At 46.2% G+C, this 15798-nt stretch overlaps 1 protein-coding gene across 5 annotated transcripts in view; it reads right to left on the bottom strand.

Annotated features, from left to right (window-relative positions):
* The window catches only part of PDE5A (phosphodiesterase 5A), a 959918-nt gene that overhangs the window by 207044 nt on the left and 737076 nt on the right, over nucleotides 1-15798 (bottom strand). For 3 of the 5 annotated variants that reach the window (XM_069630677.1, XM_069630675.1, XM_069630679.1), the window contains exon 11: nucleotides 10143-10202. In XM_069630677.1, coding sequence (XP_069486778.1) covers nucleotides 10143-10202 — 60 coding nt within the window. The remainder of the gene's footprint in view (nucleotides 1-10142; nucleotides 10203-15798) is intronic. The other 2 variants (XM_069630678.1, XM_069630676.1) reach the window with 1 other exon arrangement.

Raw genomic sequence — 15798 nt, 5'->3', positions numbered from 1 at the left:
GCATTTTAACATAATTAACGCTGTAATTTAACAGGCAGCAGCCCAATACGCACAGAGGCGGGGGCCGAAGCACATATCCATCGACCACCTTGGTTCAGCTGAAGTCTTAACACTCTGTTCAGAAGTTTTTAGGAATGCCCCACCTCCCAAATTAGCATCTCTTTGTGAATCTGAACTTTCTTACATTTTCCCCCCAAACTTGGACAGTTTGATCATGTCTTTGTTTACATTTCTTTTATTTGTGGTATGGTTAATACAAACCTTTCACCAATCATCAATGTCCACTAAATAAAATAATTCGACGTACATAATTGAACAACGTGCTATCATATAACATATGAAAATGTTTTGCTTATATCCTAAAAAATAGTCATTAAGAAGGTGCTAGATTCTATCAATATTTCGACAGAAGATTGCCATTAAAAACTGTTTGCTTCTAGATAATTAGCGCCATATCTTTGTATAAGTATTATAGTACAGCCGAATTTGTGTCATGAACACGGGTTTGTAGTTCTACTGACATTTTGCATATCTATAATTAAACTGCTCTGACTCCCTTGTAAAAATCGATTCCATAAGAATTCTAAGGATAAAATGGATAATTCCTATGAAATTGGAGAAGTATTTTTGCTACATTGTGTGTTATCATTTCTGTGTAGACCTGGCATGGCAGAATGTAAGCTTGGGGGGTTGTGGTGGGCTAAAAGGGCTCTTTACTGCTTAGTCAAAAGGGCCAGTGACTGCTTGCAGACATTGGTGGTTATGGTGCAGGGGTGGGAGTCCGATGTAAATGGCCAAAGGATAGCACGATATTAAGAGGGGAGGAATTGGCATTTATGTACGGGTATTGTTGCAGGGGACACAGGCTCATTTTCTTGTTTGTGGGATGTTTTGAGGTGATGGAATGAGTGACTCCATGGCATTTGAGCACCACTGGGGATTGGAAGAGGGAGGCTCGCCAAAAAGCAGTACAGAGGCAGTCCTTGCCATGAGGGGGGAAAGCAATGGAGGGGAGGGGCATAACTCTTACCCCTTTCCCTGGTGCCAGTTTATATGCTGGCAGGAAACCTTTGTCTCATGCCGTACTTCGTTGCCAATATGCTCACCATTATTTTCTTTCATTTGCAGAGATCACCAAGATGGAAGAGAACGGAGAAGAGAAACGCTAAACAGCAAGATCAACTGCCTACCAGACTTGCCAGCAGTGCAGGACAGCAGATGCAGCTCTAGCGTCGAATAGACCCGAGCACAGCAGAGTCCACGCCGAGCCACCCGATAAGGGAGAGAGAGAGCTGCCGGAGAGAGCCACCACCCTATGTGATGTTCAGGGAAACAGAGAAGGGCCGCCCAGAAGCATCGGCACACTCCTGCATACACAAGCTGACCCCCTAGGCTACCAAGGAATGTTAGGACAGACCCAGGCCACCCCATGGAGAACATGCCTGACTGGGAAACCCCAGAACCCATACTTGAACATTGCCCATACCAGACCGCCATTACCTTTGTTACGCGGCCATGACCCAGGCCACCCCATGGAGAACATGCCTGAATGGGGGAACCCCAAAACCCATACTTGAACATTGCCCATACCAGACCGCCATTACCTTTGTTACGCGGCCAGCCTGCACAGAGAAAATGGGTGGGGTTTAGCCCCCTATTAAATGCCTTCTTCAAATGTAACGCATTAAGGGTGGGGCTTAGGTGGGTCGGACCTGGTGGGCAGAGCGGCACCCGTGAGCACGGCATGTCGGTGCCGGTGCATCCAACCTCCCCATTCCCATTCAGCCCTATGGGGCCGAATGGGAATGGAGAGCATCTTTTTCCGGCGCCCACAAATGGGCAATTACCAGTCCGGCAGGACCGTAATGACCTGGTAATTGCCCATTTGCGGGCGCAGGAAAAAGAGACACCTGCGGCAGCTGTGCCTGTATTACAGGCACGGCTACCGCCGATGTCATAATGAGGCCCAATGTCTGCTTGCTCCTACAGCGCGAAACAGGACTATGGCAGCCGCCATGCCCTTACTTCTATACTTCTAGGCCTGTATATCATGGCTGGACGCTAGGGTCTAGGCACAGGAATTGTACATACTTCTAGAAGAGTTGCTTTTTACATAGTAGACATGTTCAGTCTCTGTACAATCAGACAGAGCTATGTGTGTGCACATGCGCACAAACTGGAGACTAGAGCTAAGCGTGATAGGAGCACTGACATGGCGTAGTGAAGCCTTGCGGAAGGTGGGGGGAGGCGGCGGGCAGAGCATCGTTTATAAATGCAGAGCAAGGAGGCCGTTTGTGGGCATTTAGGCATGCTCAATTGACTCTTGAGAGCGCCAGCACCTGATGACGCACTTCCTGTTCCAATCCTCTGTGTAAGGGCATGCGTCTAGTAGATGTTTCCTTTACTGTCCTTCTGTATTAGAGGAGTCCTGCTGGATGTAAGTGTGCTGCAGTTGGTGGAAGCTGTAAGTTTACATTGAGCTATTTGAGGTACTTTGTGTAGCCGGGCCAGCTCAGCTGCTTTACTAGCTGGCAATTAACAATCACTTCCCTACAGTAAATCCAGGGTCAGTGTAGCCTGCTGATAACGTGCCTGTCTGATTTGTGTGTATCCGTGTGTATTTATTTCGGGCATTATGCCAAGTTAGTAACTTCCCTGGTGTGTCTTTGCAGGAAGTGCCCTCGGGAAGGGTCTGGGTATGCACCTTATGCACCAGGGCCCCTGCCCCGTCCCCACAAAAACACACACCCTTAGCAGTGCCCAGCCAGGCCTATCTTATGGTGGTTTGTGCTGCTTGGCTTTTCAGGACAACTCCAATGCTTTTGAGTTCCTTTTCCTTTCAAGCACTCATGTCTTTCAACCTACCCAAAGGTCTTTGCATTTGGCTACAGGCCTGTGTTACCTGGGTACAAAGACAGATATTGGCTATTCATAAAACAATTGTGTATTGTTTAGTTTAAAATCTGAATTCCATACCATTGTTAACTATACCTGATCAAAAGAACATTTTCATTCTGATGGTCATACATCCAATATGCTAATAATTTACATTGACAGCAATTAACCATAAACACGTGTTTTCTCCGCTACTTGAATTTTGGAGATATACATTAATTCGTATTTCACCTGCAGATATATAGCCATACAATATGGCTCTCACACATGCAATGGCAAAGACAATGGTTCTCCTCTTGGCCTTTAAACACATGCAGGCCGAGACAAACCTGCAGGGATATCAATCACAGAGTCTAATAACATCACACAAACACGCAAAATCCCTCCCTATGTGTAGTTCTGGGCTCCTCTCTATCCATGACTGAGCATTGTCGTGGTCGGGGGGTCAACCGACAACTCAAAATTAAAGGATCTTTATTAAACAATAGAAATATTAAGGGATTAGGAAGAACAAAGCACGATTGTAACTCAAAATAATGTTAGCAATTAAGGCTTTCTGGAGGGCAGTCATATATCCCCTCTCTACCTTAGATTTTGAAAACCAGCGATCAAAATATCACATCAACTCTTTTTGGTATTTAAGTCTTGGGGGGTTAGCTCAGAGGCAATGCGCTCGCATTGGAAGCAAGAAGACGCAGTGCAACACAGGTTCGATCCCCGGGTCCGCGCTTAGAAACCTCTGGGTATTAAGCATGTTATAAATAACCAATTGCAATTAGTGCCCCAACACTTCTTTCTTGAAACTTTTGGTTGGATGCTTGACTTTTGTAGAGCTTGATGTGCAGTTGCAGCGTGAAACAGGTGTGGGGCTGGCACCAACGGTCCTTGTGCGCTGGACTTCCTAATGTGCGCCAGGCATAAAACGCCTTCAGATCTTGGCAAACATTGTGGGGGGTCCTGAGGTTATCGGCAGCATTGTTGCTGGTCACTGACCCTACCTCAGTCTCACCCAGCAATTGGGTAACAATCACTTGGCTAGCTTTCTGCCCCTTGTCTTTGGCAGCCATCCTCCTTGGATAACCCTTCTTTCATATCTACAGTCTCCTCCTTAGCTTACTGGGTGCCTTTCCTACTTTCCACCTTGATGGACTTTAAGGATGTGTCCTCTCATGGGTTAAATATTTTCTGTTTGACCGAAGTCAATCTCTTTCCCTCTCTCCCTTTGGTTCTCAATCTGTTGAACTCTCCTGTCGGGTTCCAGAGGATTCTGCCTTATCTCCTACCTTATTTAACATCTACATGCAACCTCTAATTGACCTCACCCACTCCCATGGCCTCCATTGTTACTGGTATGCGGATGATACCCAGATCATTGCACGACTCAATCTCTGTGCACCTGATACCCCTGCCCAGTTTAGGGGTTGTTTGGAGGCTGTGGGTCGGAGTATGAGCGATAACTGGCTCAAATTGAATGGAGATAAGACGGAGGTGCTGGTGGCTGGTCCTCCTTCGGCCTCATCCCTGTGGACTCCAGTGTTTTGGGCCTCCGCACTGTGCCCTTTTCCAAAATCTGTATCAGTTGTCAAAGACCTAGGCATCAAAGTTTCTTCTTCTCTTTCTTCTGAAGCCTAGGTCAGTGCCAATTGACAAGCTGGCCATTTCCAGCTGAGGGTCCTCCTTCCCTTTCTCCCTCCTGGCTTTCATGCCCCTGTGGTCACCTGGCTTGTATTTAGTCGCTTGGAATACTGTAATTCTCTTCTTCTAGCCTAGCCTTTGTACCTTATTCAATGTCTTCAACTCCTCCAGAATCTGGCTACTAGAGTGGCCAACGGCACCCCTTATGGGGCCCATATATCGCTCGTACTGCACTCTCTGCACTGGCTCCCTGTCTCTGAACGGATCATGTTCAAGTCCCTTTGCATAGTTCATCGGGCTTTTTATGGACAGGGAGCCGAATATCTGCAACAAAAGTTTTGGCCATATTCTCCTGAACGCGCTTTCTGCTCCCAGTTAGTCTGCCTTATTTCCATCCATTGCGTCAAACTATCTAGTACTGGGGGTCTGGGCGTTCTTTGTGGATGCAGTCAAACTTTGGAACTCATTGCCGTTCTGTTTTAGGGCTACTGAGAACCATTCTCTGTTTAGGTGTCTCTAAAAACTCTTCTCTTTTAGTCAGTTTTTTCATTTCTGGCTGTATTTGTTATGTTCCTAGCACCAAGATGCCTTAGGGTGAACGTGCGCTCTATAAATACTATTGACAAAACATCACATGCCCTCTATGCTCTGCTCCTCTCCACATCCCCCTCTGGATTCATTCTTCTTCAGCTCTCTGCAACTCTCCTTGTCACCACTATGGGTTCTCCTCCTCTTCTCTTCAGTTTACTAGCCTCAACCTCCATGTTGTTCTCTCCACGAGCTCCTTAATTGTAATCCCAGCCTGCTCCTTTTGTCCCTTTTCACTCTCCTTCACCTCTTTCCTCTCTTGTTCTTGCCACCTCCTCCTGGTAACTGTTCTTATACTTCACCACCTCCCCTGTTATTCGCTTCACTTTTTTAGCTACTCTTGCCCACATTCTCCTTCACTCCACATCTCTTCTCCCTTATTTCCCTGATGTTGTTTTCTCCTCTTCTTCTCCCTTACAGCTCACCTCTCCCTCCTTTTCTTTTGCATCTCTTACACTCCACCACTTCATTCTCCGTCTGTGCAACCTCCTTTCTTTCTCTAGCCTCCTCACTGCACCGCCATGGACTCTCCAACTCTCCATGCAAGCCTCTAAGTCTGGACTGCCCAATTTTCCAATACTCCTTCCACCTTTTGTTATCCATCAGGTCTTCCTGCTGACTTGATAATTGCATAATTACTGTCATTTTGGTTTTATTGTGAGCAAGCCTTGTGATTGGGTGACTCGCAGCCAGCCTACGAAATTCCCAGCAAATGCTACTTTAGTTTCCATATGTACTTCGGCATGGCCCTGCGGTCCGAGGTGTCAATATGCATACCACCCTCTATGGCACAATTGTTTGTTGTCAATGGTTCACACCATGCCACTGCCCCTCACGTTACTTCTCCCCAGTCCTGGGCGTCCTGGATGTGCTCAGAGAGCTTTCGCTGATCAGGCTTCCAACAGGGGAGAGGACAAGCAGGTGGAATACAGGCTGCCTTCTTACAAACCAAATCTTGGATACCTTGTCTAACACATAGGGCCTCATTACACGAACGGCGGTAACCATGGCGCCTCTAGCACCATGGTTGCTGCCTGTATTTTACAGAGTCAGCCTTGGTGAATGGGGGAATTACCACCCCATTCCAAGGTTGGCGGGGCGGTAATTCCCCATTCACCAAGGCCCTTCCCCATTCCCATTTGAGCCCCCATAGGGCTCAATGGGAATGGGGAAGGAGCAAATAACGGTACCGCTACTAGCGGTACCGTTATTTGCCCTGAAGTCCCTCAGCGGGTCCCTTCCTTAACCTGTGGTCTGGCCACACGTTAAGGACGGGACCCGCTGAGGGACCTCGTAGTGTGGCGCTAAGGGATTACCGGCACCGGTGCCCTTACCGGTGCCGGTAATCCCTTAGCGCCATCCGTGTAATGAGGCCCATAGAGTCCCGTTGCAGCTGCCCCATGAACAAATGGCAGATGGAAGTCTCGCCTTTGCCCACAAGCACTTTCCTCCCTACTAAAGTCACTCTATGGCTGAGGTGATGTGTCAACTGGACTTTTAAGGAGGGCTGGCCTTACACTCCTAACATCAGGCTTTTCAGAAGAGATCATGATGACACCCTAATCAGTGCTGTGAGTTCTCATATGCATGTTTACAGAGTTCCCTCTAGCTACAGAACTATTCAGACATATTTGGCTAGGAATGGGCTGTGGAGACACAATTTACGTTGTCCTACTCTCTCAAAGCAAGTATAGGAATGGCATTTGCCATATGGTTTTCCTACAAGCACAATCAGTGATGCCCAATGAGTTCATGAGGGTATCAGTCTTCTTCGGGTCCAACATTTCTGGACCTTTTCCTGTAACACCGATCAGCGTGCTTCAGCCCTTTCCTGTAACACCGGTTTGCGTGCTTCAGATGAGCGTTATGGGCAAAGACAAACTGACTTCCCTGGGAGCATGTGGATATGATGGTAAAATACTTTTACTGTCCATGGCTTCTTGGAAAGGATGTAAAATGATCATGGCAATTTTGGAGATCCTGGCACTGATAAGGTTTAAGTTTCTCTAGTTTCTTCTGAGTCGAGTATTGAAGAGACTCGATATATTAGTCCAATGTTCATATGTGCTGCAATGACAGCAGGGCCTTCTGCATCCCTCCAGGCCTTCTTCCAGTTCATGTATTACATTACTAAAATCTGCTTCCAATATCTGTTGTACTGTGTAGTTGTGGTCACTCGGGACAGCTGTAAAGAGATGAGGTCTGTGCCTCTGAACCAAATGTTTTCTGTGGATGTCAGCAGTAATACTAAGACCTGATCCACCACTTGAAACATTTGTAGATGGGTCTGGTGGTCTGATTTGCACTTTTATTTTATTTTGGGCTTCCTGCTAGTGTTTATTCACTAGTTCTTGCTCCAATGCCATTCTTTATCAGGTCTTCAGCAGAAACTTAGCAGTGTTCTTATGTGTCCTCCTGAATCTCCCAGCTCTCCCCTAAGCATGTTCAAAACATCACACGGTACCCTTCCATATACCAGTTAAGGCGTGGAGAAACCAGTAGATCTTTGTGTGGTCTTGCGGAAAGCAACAGGACCCAGCAAAGTAGGTCATCCAAATATGTTTGCATCTACATCTTCCATCTTCCTCAGGAGAACTTTCAGGGTTTGGTTACATTGATCCACTGGGACAGCTGTTTGTGGGCTATAGATGGAGGGTTGGAGAGTTTCAAGATGAGGATGGTTTTGACTCAAACAATTACATGGGACATAAAGGTTCATTAGAATTTGTGAGGGGAACCCCACTCAGGAATAATTTGGAACTTTGTTTTTAAGAATTTGTGGTGTCAACATATTCTTCATAGTGAGGGCCTTAAGGTAATGGGTGGCATAGTCAAACACTGCCAATATATTATCAGTTTCTGGCCTTGGGGGGCTTAAGGGCCCCATCATGTTCATACCTAGATGGAAAATGGGTACCTCAATAATTGGCAGGTATTGTAGAGGTGTCCATCCTACATCTAACCTTGAAGTGTCTGGCACATGCAACAGATTTCATAGAACCGTGTGGTGTGTTGAACATTTCCAGGCTCATGGAACTCTAGCACATGCAGCTAGGATTTTGCAGGAACCTGATGACCGGAAGTGTGAACGGGTCAAGCCTTAGACTGTCTGCCTTGTGGTCAGAACAATAATTGATAGCTGGTGGCTTCAACCTCTGCCTCTTATTTACTGGTTAAGCTTCATTGGCTTCTGTTGAAAAGTCATATAAAATTGAAGGTACTCTGCTTTGCACGTCGTGCTTTTTTTCTCCGCCGGGCCAATTTTTCACCAGTCCAACCTGACTCGTTATGATCCCTGATGCTCTTTGTGTTCAGCCTCTGCTAATCTGCTGCAAGTTCAGAACTTTTGTAAAATGTGAGCAGGAGGGCCCTCTTTTTCGGTCTTAGACTACCATGTTGTGGAACTCGCTCCCTCGCTGCCTGCAGGAGATTCCGGATCAGATTTCCGTAGAGCTCTTAAGACTCTGTTCTGAGAAGGGACATTTTTTGGGGTATGCTTACTATTGCTTCGAGTGCCCACATGCCTTTTGGCCTTGGCATGCGCTTAATACATTTATTTACATTACATCCTCTTTGGCCTTCTTCCAACGCAGTAAGACTATTGTGTGTGACATCTAACAGTGCCGGCTTTATGGTTTCATCTTCTCTGGTCTGTACTTTAGTTAAAGCATTCAGGAGTGACAGGTCATTGTGTTCTGGGGACAGGGTGAATTCTTTGGCCACTCTGGGGAAGGTGCTTGGCTGTCTGCAGCCAAATCATTTCTTCCCTCTCCGCCATTCCCTGAAAATGCTTGGCGTCGGGGAGAAAAGATTAGTTGCTTGCTAGCTGAGCTATTGGGTCTCCCACCTTAACTGGAAATGGGGCAGACACATGGTTTACTAGCAGCACCAAATCCAATATATCTACCTTATTGTAGATGGCTAGACTGGTTTTTGGGGCTCTCTCAGCCTATCCTATAGCCCAAGGGCCTGCAACCTGGGGCTCGCCTGATGGTCTGGTCTATGGAACCCATGATATCTCACTGTTGGCGATGTTGGCTAGGGCTGTGGAGAGATGCAGCCCAAAACATCTGGAGAGCCAAAGGTTGCAGACCCCTGCTCTAGCCTGAACCCTGGGACTTTGTTACACCGTGGCAGCACCACCTCAGTTCAACTAACTACCCCCTTATTAGTCTCCTACCTGATATGCAGGCTTATCTGCCCCAAGCTGATCGTGCCACAATAGCCTGTGCTGTTCCTGGAAGCAAACACCTGGTGCTATTTGCTATTCAGAAATCATAAACCCATTTGCAGCCTGGATTTCCAGTTGTACATTGGGCCCAGTAGACAGAGGCTATTTGCTTTGCCTTCCTGCCCAACTCACAGGGGAGTACTCTCTCATTACACACAGTGGGTCACGCTGACTGGCAACTGCATGGAGTGAACTGCAGTGCAGTGATCTGCTCACCCACCCCACTGTGTTCCTGCGAGCTACCCATCGGTGCTGGACTGGCCAGCTGCACTGAAACACGCATATAATCCCACATGGCAGCACTTGTTATGGTCTGTTTACACACGTGCTTTCACTTTCCTCTCCCTATTAGTATATTATCCGGTGGTTTGCCTTTTTCTCCGTGTAGAATTCGAGCGTGGAAGGAGGCCTCGTTCAGTTAATAGCAAGGCCACAGCTGGAGGAAGGCGAACTTGCCTGCCAAATCCTCTTTAGGCCCGCGGTGTGTGCCAGTGACGCAGTTGAGGCTGTCGCACGTTTAAGAAGATAACCTTATACGAGAGTTTGGGGTAAAACACATATTTTTCCACAGCACTGTTCATTCAGATAAACACCCACATTGAAAGCAACAACAGCTAGAACGTACTTCAGGTGAAGAGGCCCACACTTAAAAAACAAACAGACAAGATCAAAAAGGGCCATGCCACCATCAAACTCAAAAGCAAAACAACCATTTGGGAAAATTGAAACTAGACATTGGTTAACAATTCAAGATTGTAACTGAATATTTTGTATATAAATAAATATATTTTACCGCTGTTACCTGCAGCTCCCTCGTCTCCTCTTCTGCTGCAGAAGCGTGATACGAGAGAACCTGTGGGAGAGATATCATTTTAAGAAAAGGGGTTTAAGAAGCCATAGGAAAAAGGACAGCGGAAACTCAAATGTGCGCATGTATCAAACATTCAGAAATAAAATACTTCTCTTTGTGTGGCTTATACTGGCTTACGCGCTTTGTGTCCGCTATGGTGGTGAACTGGCGCAGTATAAAAACTATTCTTGAATGATTGCACACCAGCTCCAAAAATAAAAATGCCCTTTCACATTCTTTCAAGGGTCTCATCTTAGCCCAGACTGCCTATAATTCGGCCTGATCAATTCTTTCACCCTCTCACTGCTCATACCCTAAGGGTGCCTTCCCCATTCCATCTCTTTTCACTGTTCATCTTTTCATGCATTTTTCTCTCATGTCCCATGGTCACTCTCCCCTGTGGTCCTGAATATATTTATTTATTTTATTTATTTACATTTGTAAAGCGCACATCGTGGCGCTGTTGCAGTAATCTTACTTAGTTGCAAGAGTAGTACAGAAAAATGACATTGAAGACAATCATTTACAGTGATGATACAAACACACAGTAGAGTTACAGGTTGAAAGAAAGGGTTGGCAGTATGTTCCTTGGTTACATTGGAGCAATGTTACAGTATAAATCAGCTAGTGACATTTACAGATTAATTAAACAGTTTAGTTTTAAGAGCTTTACGGAAGATTGCGTATGAAGCTTCATTTCTGAGTGCTGTGGGCAAGGCATTCCAGTGTTTGGGCACTAGATGTTGGAAGCTGGAGCCTCCAGCTTTCGTTCTTTTGAAGGTGGGGATGTTCTCTTTCTCCTCACTCCATGATGTGGACCTGACTGCCCCCCTCCACCTTTCTCTCTCGACACGTGTTAATTATTCTGTATTAGCGGGCTTGCATGATGCTCAACCTGCAACAAGAGACTGGGCTTTCTTCTCTTATCTTCTCCCTGCTCACCTCCCACCCCCGCCCTGCAACCCCGCTGCCCGCTTTGATTCATTTTACTGCAAACTCACACTGAGGTAGCCCCCCCTCTGCGTTCTGTGCTTTGTAATGTCCTTGTACCTTCTTTATGCATGTACGTACTGCGCCATCATACGTGAACAGGTGGACTGTTGAAAGCTGGCAGAGCTTCATCATGATAAAGTACCAATTGCGCAGACGATTTTCACAGGAAAGCAAGATATGCAAAACAATCAATTTAGTTTAACGGTTTTATGTGTATTTTTACTATGCCACTGATGGCTGAGAAAGGCACAAAGATGGTTGATCTTTAGGTATATGTTCCAACTTTCCCACATTTATTTTTCTCGCTAGACCGGCGTGCGAGGCGTCTGCTACATGAAATGCCTGACTGTGAATCTAGAGCGACATTGGACGAAACAAAGAATAAACATATGCATAAAAGAATATAAACCCTTGAGTGATTGATCCGCAGAGAGTAGTAACAAAAAAAAAGAAATTTGAAAACAAAAACATGGTGGCACTCTTGAAACAAAGCAGCCTCATTGGACACTCAAGTAGGTTCCTTCAGTTAAGCTTTATTATAAGTCTCTTCAAGATGTTACAGAGCATACCACTGGGTCCCATCACCCAGGCTGACTTCTCCCAACTGACTCAGGGTGGAACCTTGACACAACACTCACACCCAAACATTACTCTGCAGCACACCAACATTCTCTCTGCTCATCCTGAACATACATACATTGTAAGCACATCACAACACATCTCCCTTTCTTCCAAAGACACCACATACACATAAAGCACATCACAAAACATCTCCATCTCTACCCACACTCACAGGATCACAAAAGGGTATGCATGGGGAACACAACAACCATGCATCTTTTTAAGGATAGATGCAACTCTCATGATATGATGGGTTATTTATATCGCGCTTAATACCCAGAGGTTTCTAAGCACGGACCTGGGAATCGAACTTGTGTTGCTCTGTGTTGTTTTGGTTCCAAGGCGAGCATGTTGCCGCTGAGCTATCTTCCCGAGACCCGTTAAACATCATAAACAATGTTAGGAAGCACTCCCCCAAAATACTCCTCATCCGTGCTCGGAGGGCGTCCCCCCTTCCGTTCGGTTGCTGCCTACCATTCAGCACTCTTCAAAAGCTTGGCAAACTCATCCCTAACATGTACAGATACATTCTGCACACTCACTTCTCCGACTGGAGGCGTGACCATCCAGTCCATGTGACATCACATAGCCACACTCACACAATCAGAAAGCGCAGCCCTCTAATTGTTATGTAGGACACCTTACCCACATACTTCACTCACTTCTTTGTAGGAAGGCGCGATCCTCCAACATTGTAGGACACCATACCCACACTTAGACTCTCAGAAGGCGCAACCCCCCCCCCCCGACTCTGTGGAACGCATGTGCCCACTCTCACATGGAAGGCGCTACCCTCCATTCTTGTGGAACAATAGGCACCCATTACCACATGGAAGGCGCGACCCCCCCAAAACTTTTTGGGTAAACATCTCTTTCCACACACACTATGCCTACATACCTCTCAGGAGACATTGTTAATTACATTAATTCTTCACTTCAAAACTTCAAAATTGCACAACTAAAAGTCCATGTTGATTACTCGCTCTAACTCTGGAAATCCTCAAAAGGTTAAAACTAGATCTTCTTCTCAGCTTCACACAGACTTTGGCACATTCCTCACCTCTCATTTTTTCAACTAATGACTCTAATTCCTAGAAGTCCTCAGGTGTCTTGCACCTGTAATCCGAAAATCCTTGAGAAATTGACAGATTTTAACACACCAAAATAGTGTCTTCGTTTGCACTTCACTTGCACTGTGCATCATCCACATTAAAGCATTCGCAATCAACTCATGAACATTTTACATGTCTCATTGCAGCAAACATTTTCCTTGACTGCACAAAGGATACTGGCCATGTCTGTAAATCAGGTACACAGCACTTCACTGCTCTTCCCTGCATTCCATGCATGTTTATCTCGATGCCGGTACGGCATATTCCTTCCATTTCTAACTTCTTGCAGGCTGCTCACCTTCTTCAGAACAAATGCAGACTGCGCTCGTTCTGCGCTGTGCTTCTTCACACATGGCCTCTCCATTCCGACACGGCCTACTCTTCTGTGTCAGACTGCTTTCCCCCTTGGCTACATTACAGGGTCCAAATGTTCAGTGCGCGCATCTTTACTGCACCACATATAATTACCACCAGTATTTATATGCTGTCGGCACCCTATAACCCGTGGCTTCTTTGCTGTGAGGTAATGCATGAAGAAACCAATGTCCGTCCCTCATCTTCCCCCTTTTTTTTATCGCATTACAGTACCTCCAGATACCGTAGCCCTGAGCGGGGCGGCAAGTTGTGCAGGCTCCCATTTCCTGCGAAACGCCTCCTTCCTCAGGCTCACCTTCACGACCTTCCGGTATCCATGTACTCTTAATTTCCTTGTCGAAACCCGACTTCCTGCTCACGTTGGAGCAATGTTGTAGGGTACTTTACTCGACAGTCTCTTCTTCTTATCACATTACGCCATTCTGCCAGCACAATGAAACAACTCTGGGATATGAACTCCGCTTGAACATTCCATTTGATCGCCATCTCCCAGATGCAGCCTCTGACGTGACCACTCCAACAGTGGACGCTGGGTCATGCAGAGCTCTGCAGCTCCAAACGCCATCTCTGCTGAAGGTAACCATCTTCACCACGACTGTCTCTGCCATCGTAGCCGTCAGCAGTCTCGTACAACTTCCCACTGTTTCTTTTTCTTTGCATTAGGTTCTCCATAACCTCTCAGAACAAATCCTCCTCGCCAGTGAAACAAAGTGACCTCCTTAGTCTTCATGGTAAATTGCTCTAAGTTTTATTAGCATCTTCTTAAGTTGCATTAGCTTAGCTTCTCAGGAACATTTACATAGGACAGATAGAACAGACACTGACACGCATCACTGTCTGGTCTTGGAACCCTCACCACAAACATTCTCTCATCCACACCATAACAACTCTATTTAGGCTTGCATTTTGGGGTGCATGTAAACATTTCTTTTCAACAATTGGAGCGGGCAAGCAAGCATTTGTAATTGAGTAGCGAACAAAAATAACATTGGTTTCTCCACCTGCGTATGCTTCACTTATTGTAAAAGTTGACCGTGCTCGCAGATGTGCACCAGGAAAGAATGTGTACTGTTTAATTTTATCAAAGATATTACCGGACACGTCTTTAACCAAACTGTACCGCGAAAGGTTAATCTGAGTTCATGGTCTCCAGATAGCTTATCCTGATGTTTTGTTTATGTTTTAGCATACCGGCACCGTTGTGTCCGGACCGGCACACTATATCTCTGCTGTTCGGGTGCCCTACCGCCCGACAGGTCAGAACTGCTGGGCGGGACGGCATCTGCCCGCAGAATTTTCACGGGAGCACCAGCACCATTATTAACAGTGCCGGTGCTCCCATGTCCCCATTCTCATAGAATCCTATGGGACACTCTGGGAATGGGGACTAACGAAATTACCGGCGCCTGATTTCTCGGCCCTTGGACTTGGAATAGCCTAGTGGCACAGGGAAGTCAGGCTTCAGTAATTTGTCATGCATCCGGCGGCCCCGTAATGAGGCCCAATCTGTTCTTTAAGAAATGGATGCTGGGACTTGTAGTTTACACAGTCTCAATTTCTTTATTAGCAGTACTGCACTGAAAATTATCACTAACGCCATGGGAGGCAGCAAGGAACCTCAGAGTATCGCCTCTTACACCTTCTGGGGGGGGTACATCGGGACAACAGCCAGCCCACCCCGACTCCTGTGACTCGGCTTTCCCTTCCGATATAAAGGATGGTAATCATCTCTCGCTCGCCACACAGCCCTAAGATCTATTAAGTGGAACAACTTGAGCTATAGCTTCAGAAATTAGATTAATGACAAGCGAGTCAAGAAACTGCCCAAAGCTGGCCTTTACTCTCAGGCCCCCAGAATTAACTTTATGTCTCTTCCCTGTCCACCTCAGACAAATATTCCCTAACTTTTTTGGTCTCCTTCTGTAGCTGCTCCATGATGCAATTGGTAACCTGGAATGTTTGCTTTTACACTTACTTTGATTGAGTTTGTCTAGTCCCCTACATTCCAACAATCCTTTCCCAACCCCTACCCATCCCTTCTCCTGTCCTCAGTGCAGTGCCTTGAAGCAGCTTTTGTTCTGAATGTGTGCAAATATACAAATCATCAATAAAAACAGAATACAGAATTAAATCTCATTTACAGACCAAACAGGCTCCCGTACGACGGATCCAGGCACTGACTTAACGATAAATTAAAACATTACTATTTTCTTGTATTTCAGCTCAAAACCAATTCATACACCAATGCAACACTAAACTCTATGCCAGTGTTCTTCAAACTGAGGGGTTGCTGCCCCCCCCCCCTGGGGTGGCCCTGAAGAATGTCATGTCAAGGAGGGGCCGGGGATCTTCAAAAAGGGAGTAAGGCTATGGTATCTAGGGAGAGCTTTGGAACAAAGTGTGTACTCTAGGTAGGTCTTGGCACCAATCATTTTAATCCTGGTGGGGTTTGGCAAAGATAGTTTTACTCGAGGGCAGGGCTCGGCATTAAAAAGTTT

The sequence above is a fragment of the Ambystoma mexicanum genome, chromosome 6q (genome assembly GCF_040938575.1).
Source record: "Ambystoma mexicanum isolate Mex_15411 chromosome 6q, UKY_AmexF1_1, whole genome shotgun sequence".
NCBI lineage: Eukaryota > Metazoa > Chordata > Amphibia > Caudata > Ambystomatidae > Ambystoma > Ambystoma mexicanum.
This window is presented reverse-complemented; position numbering and strand designations above follow the sequence as displayed.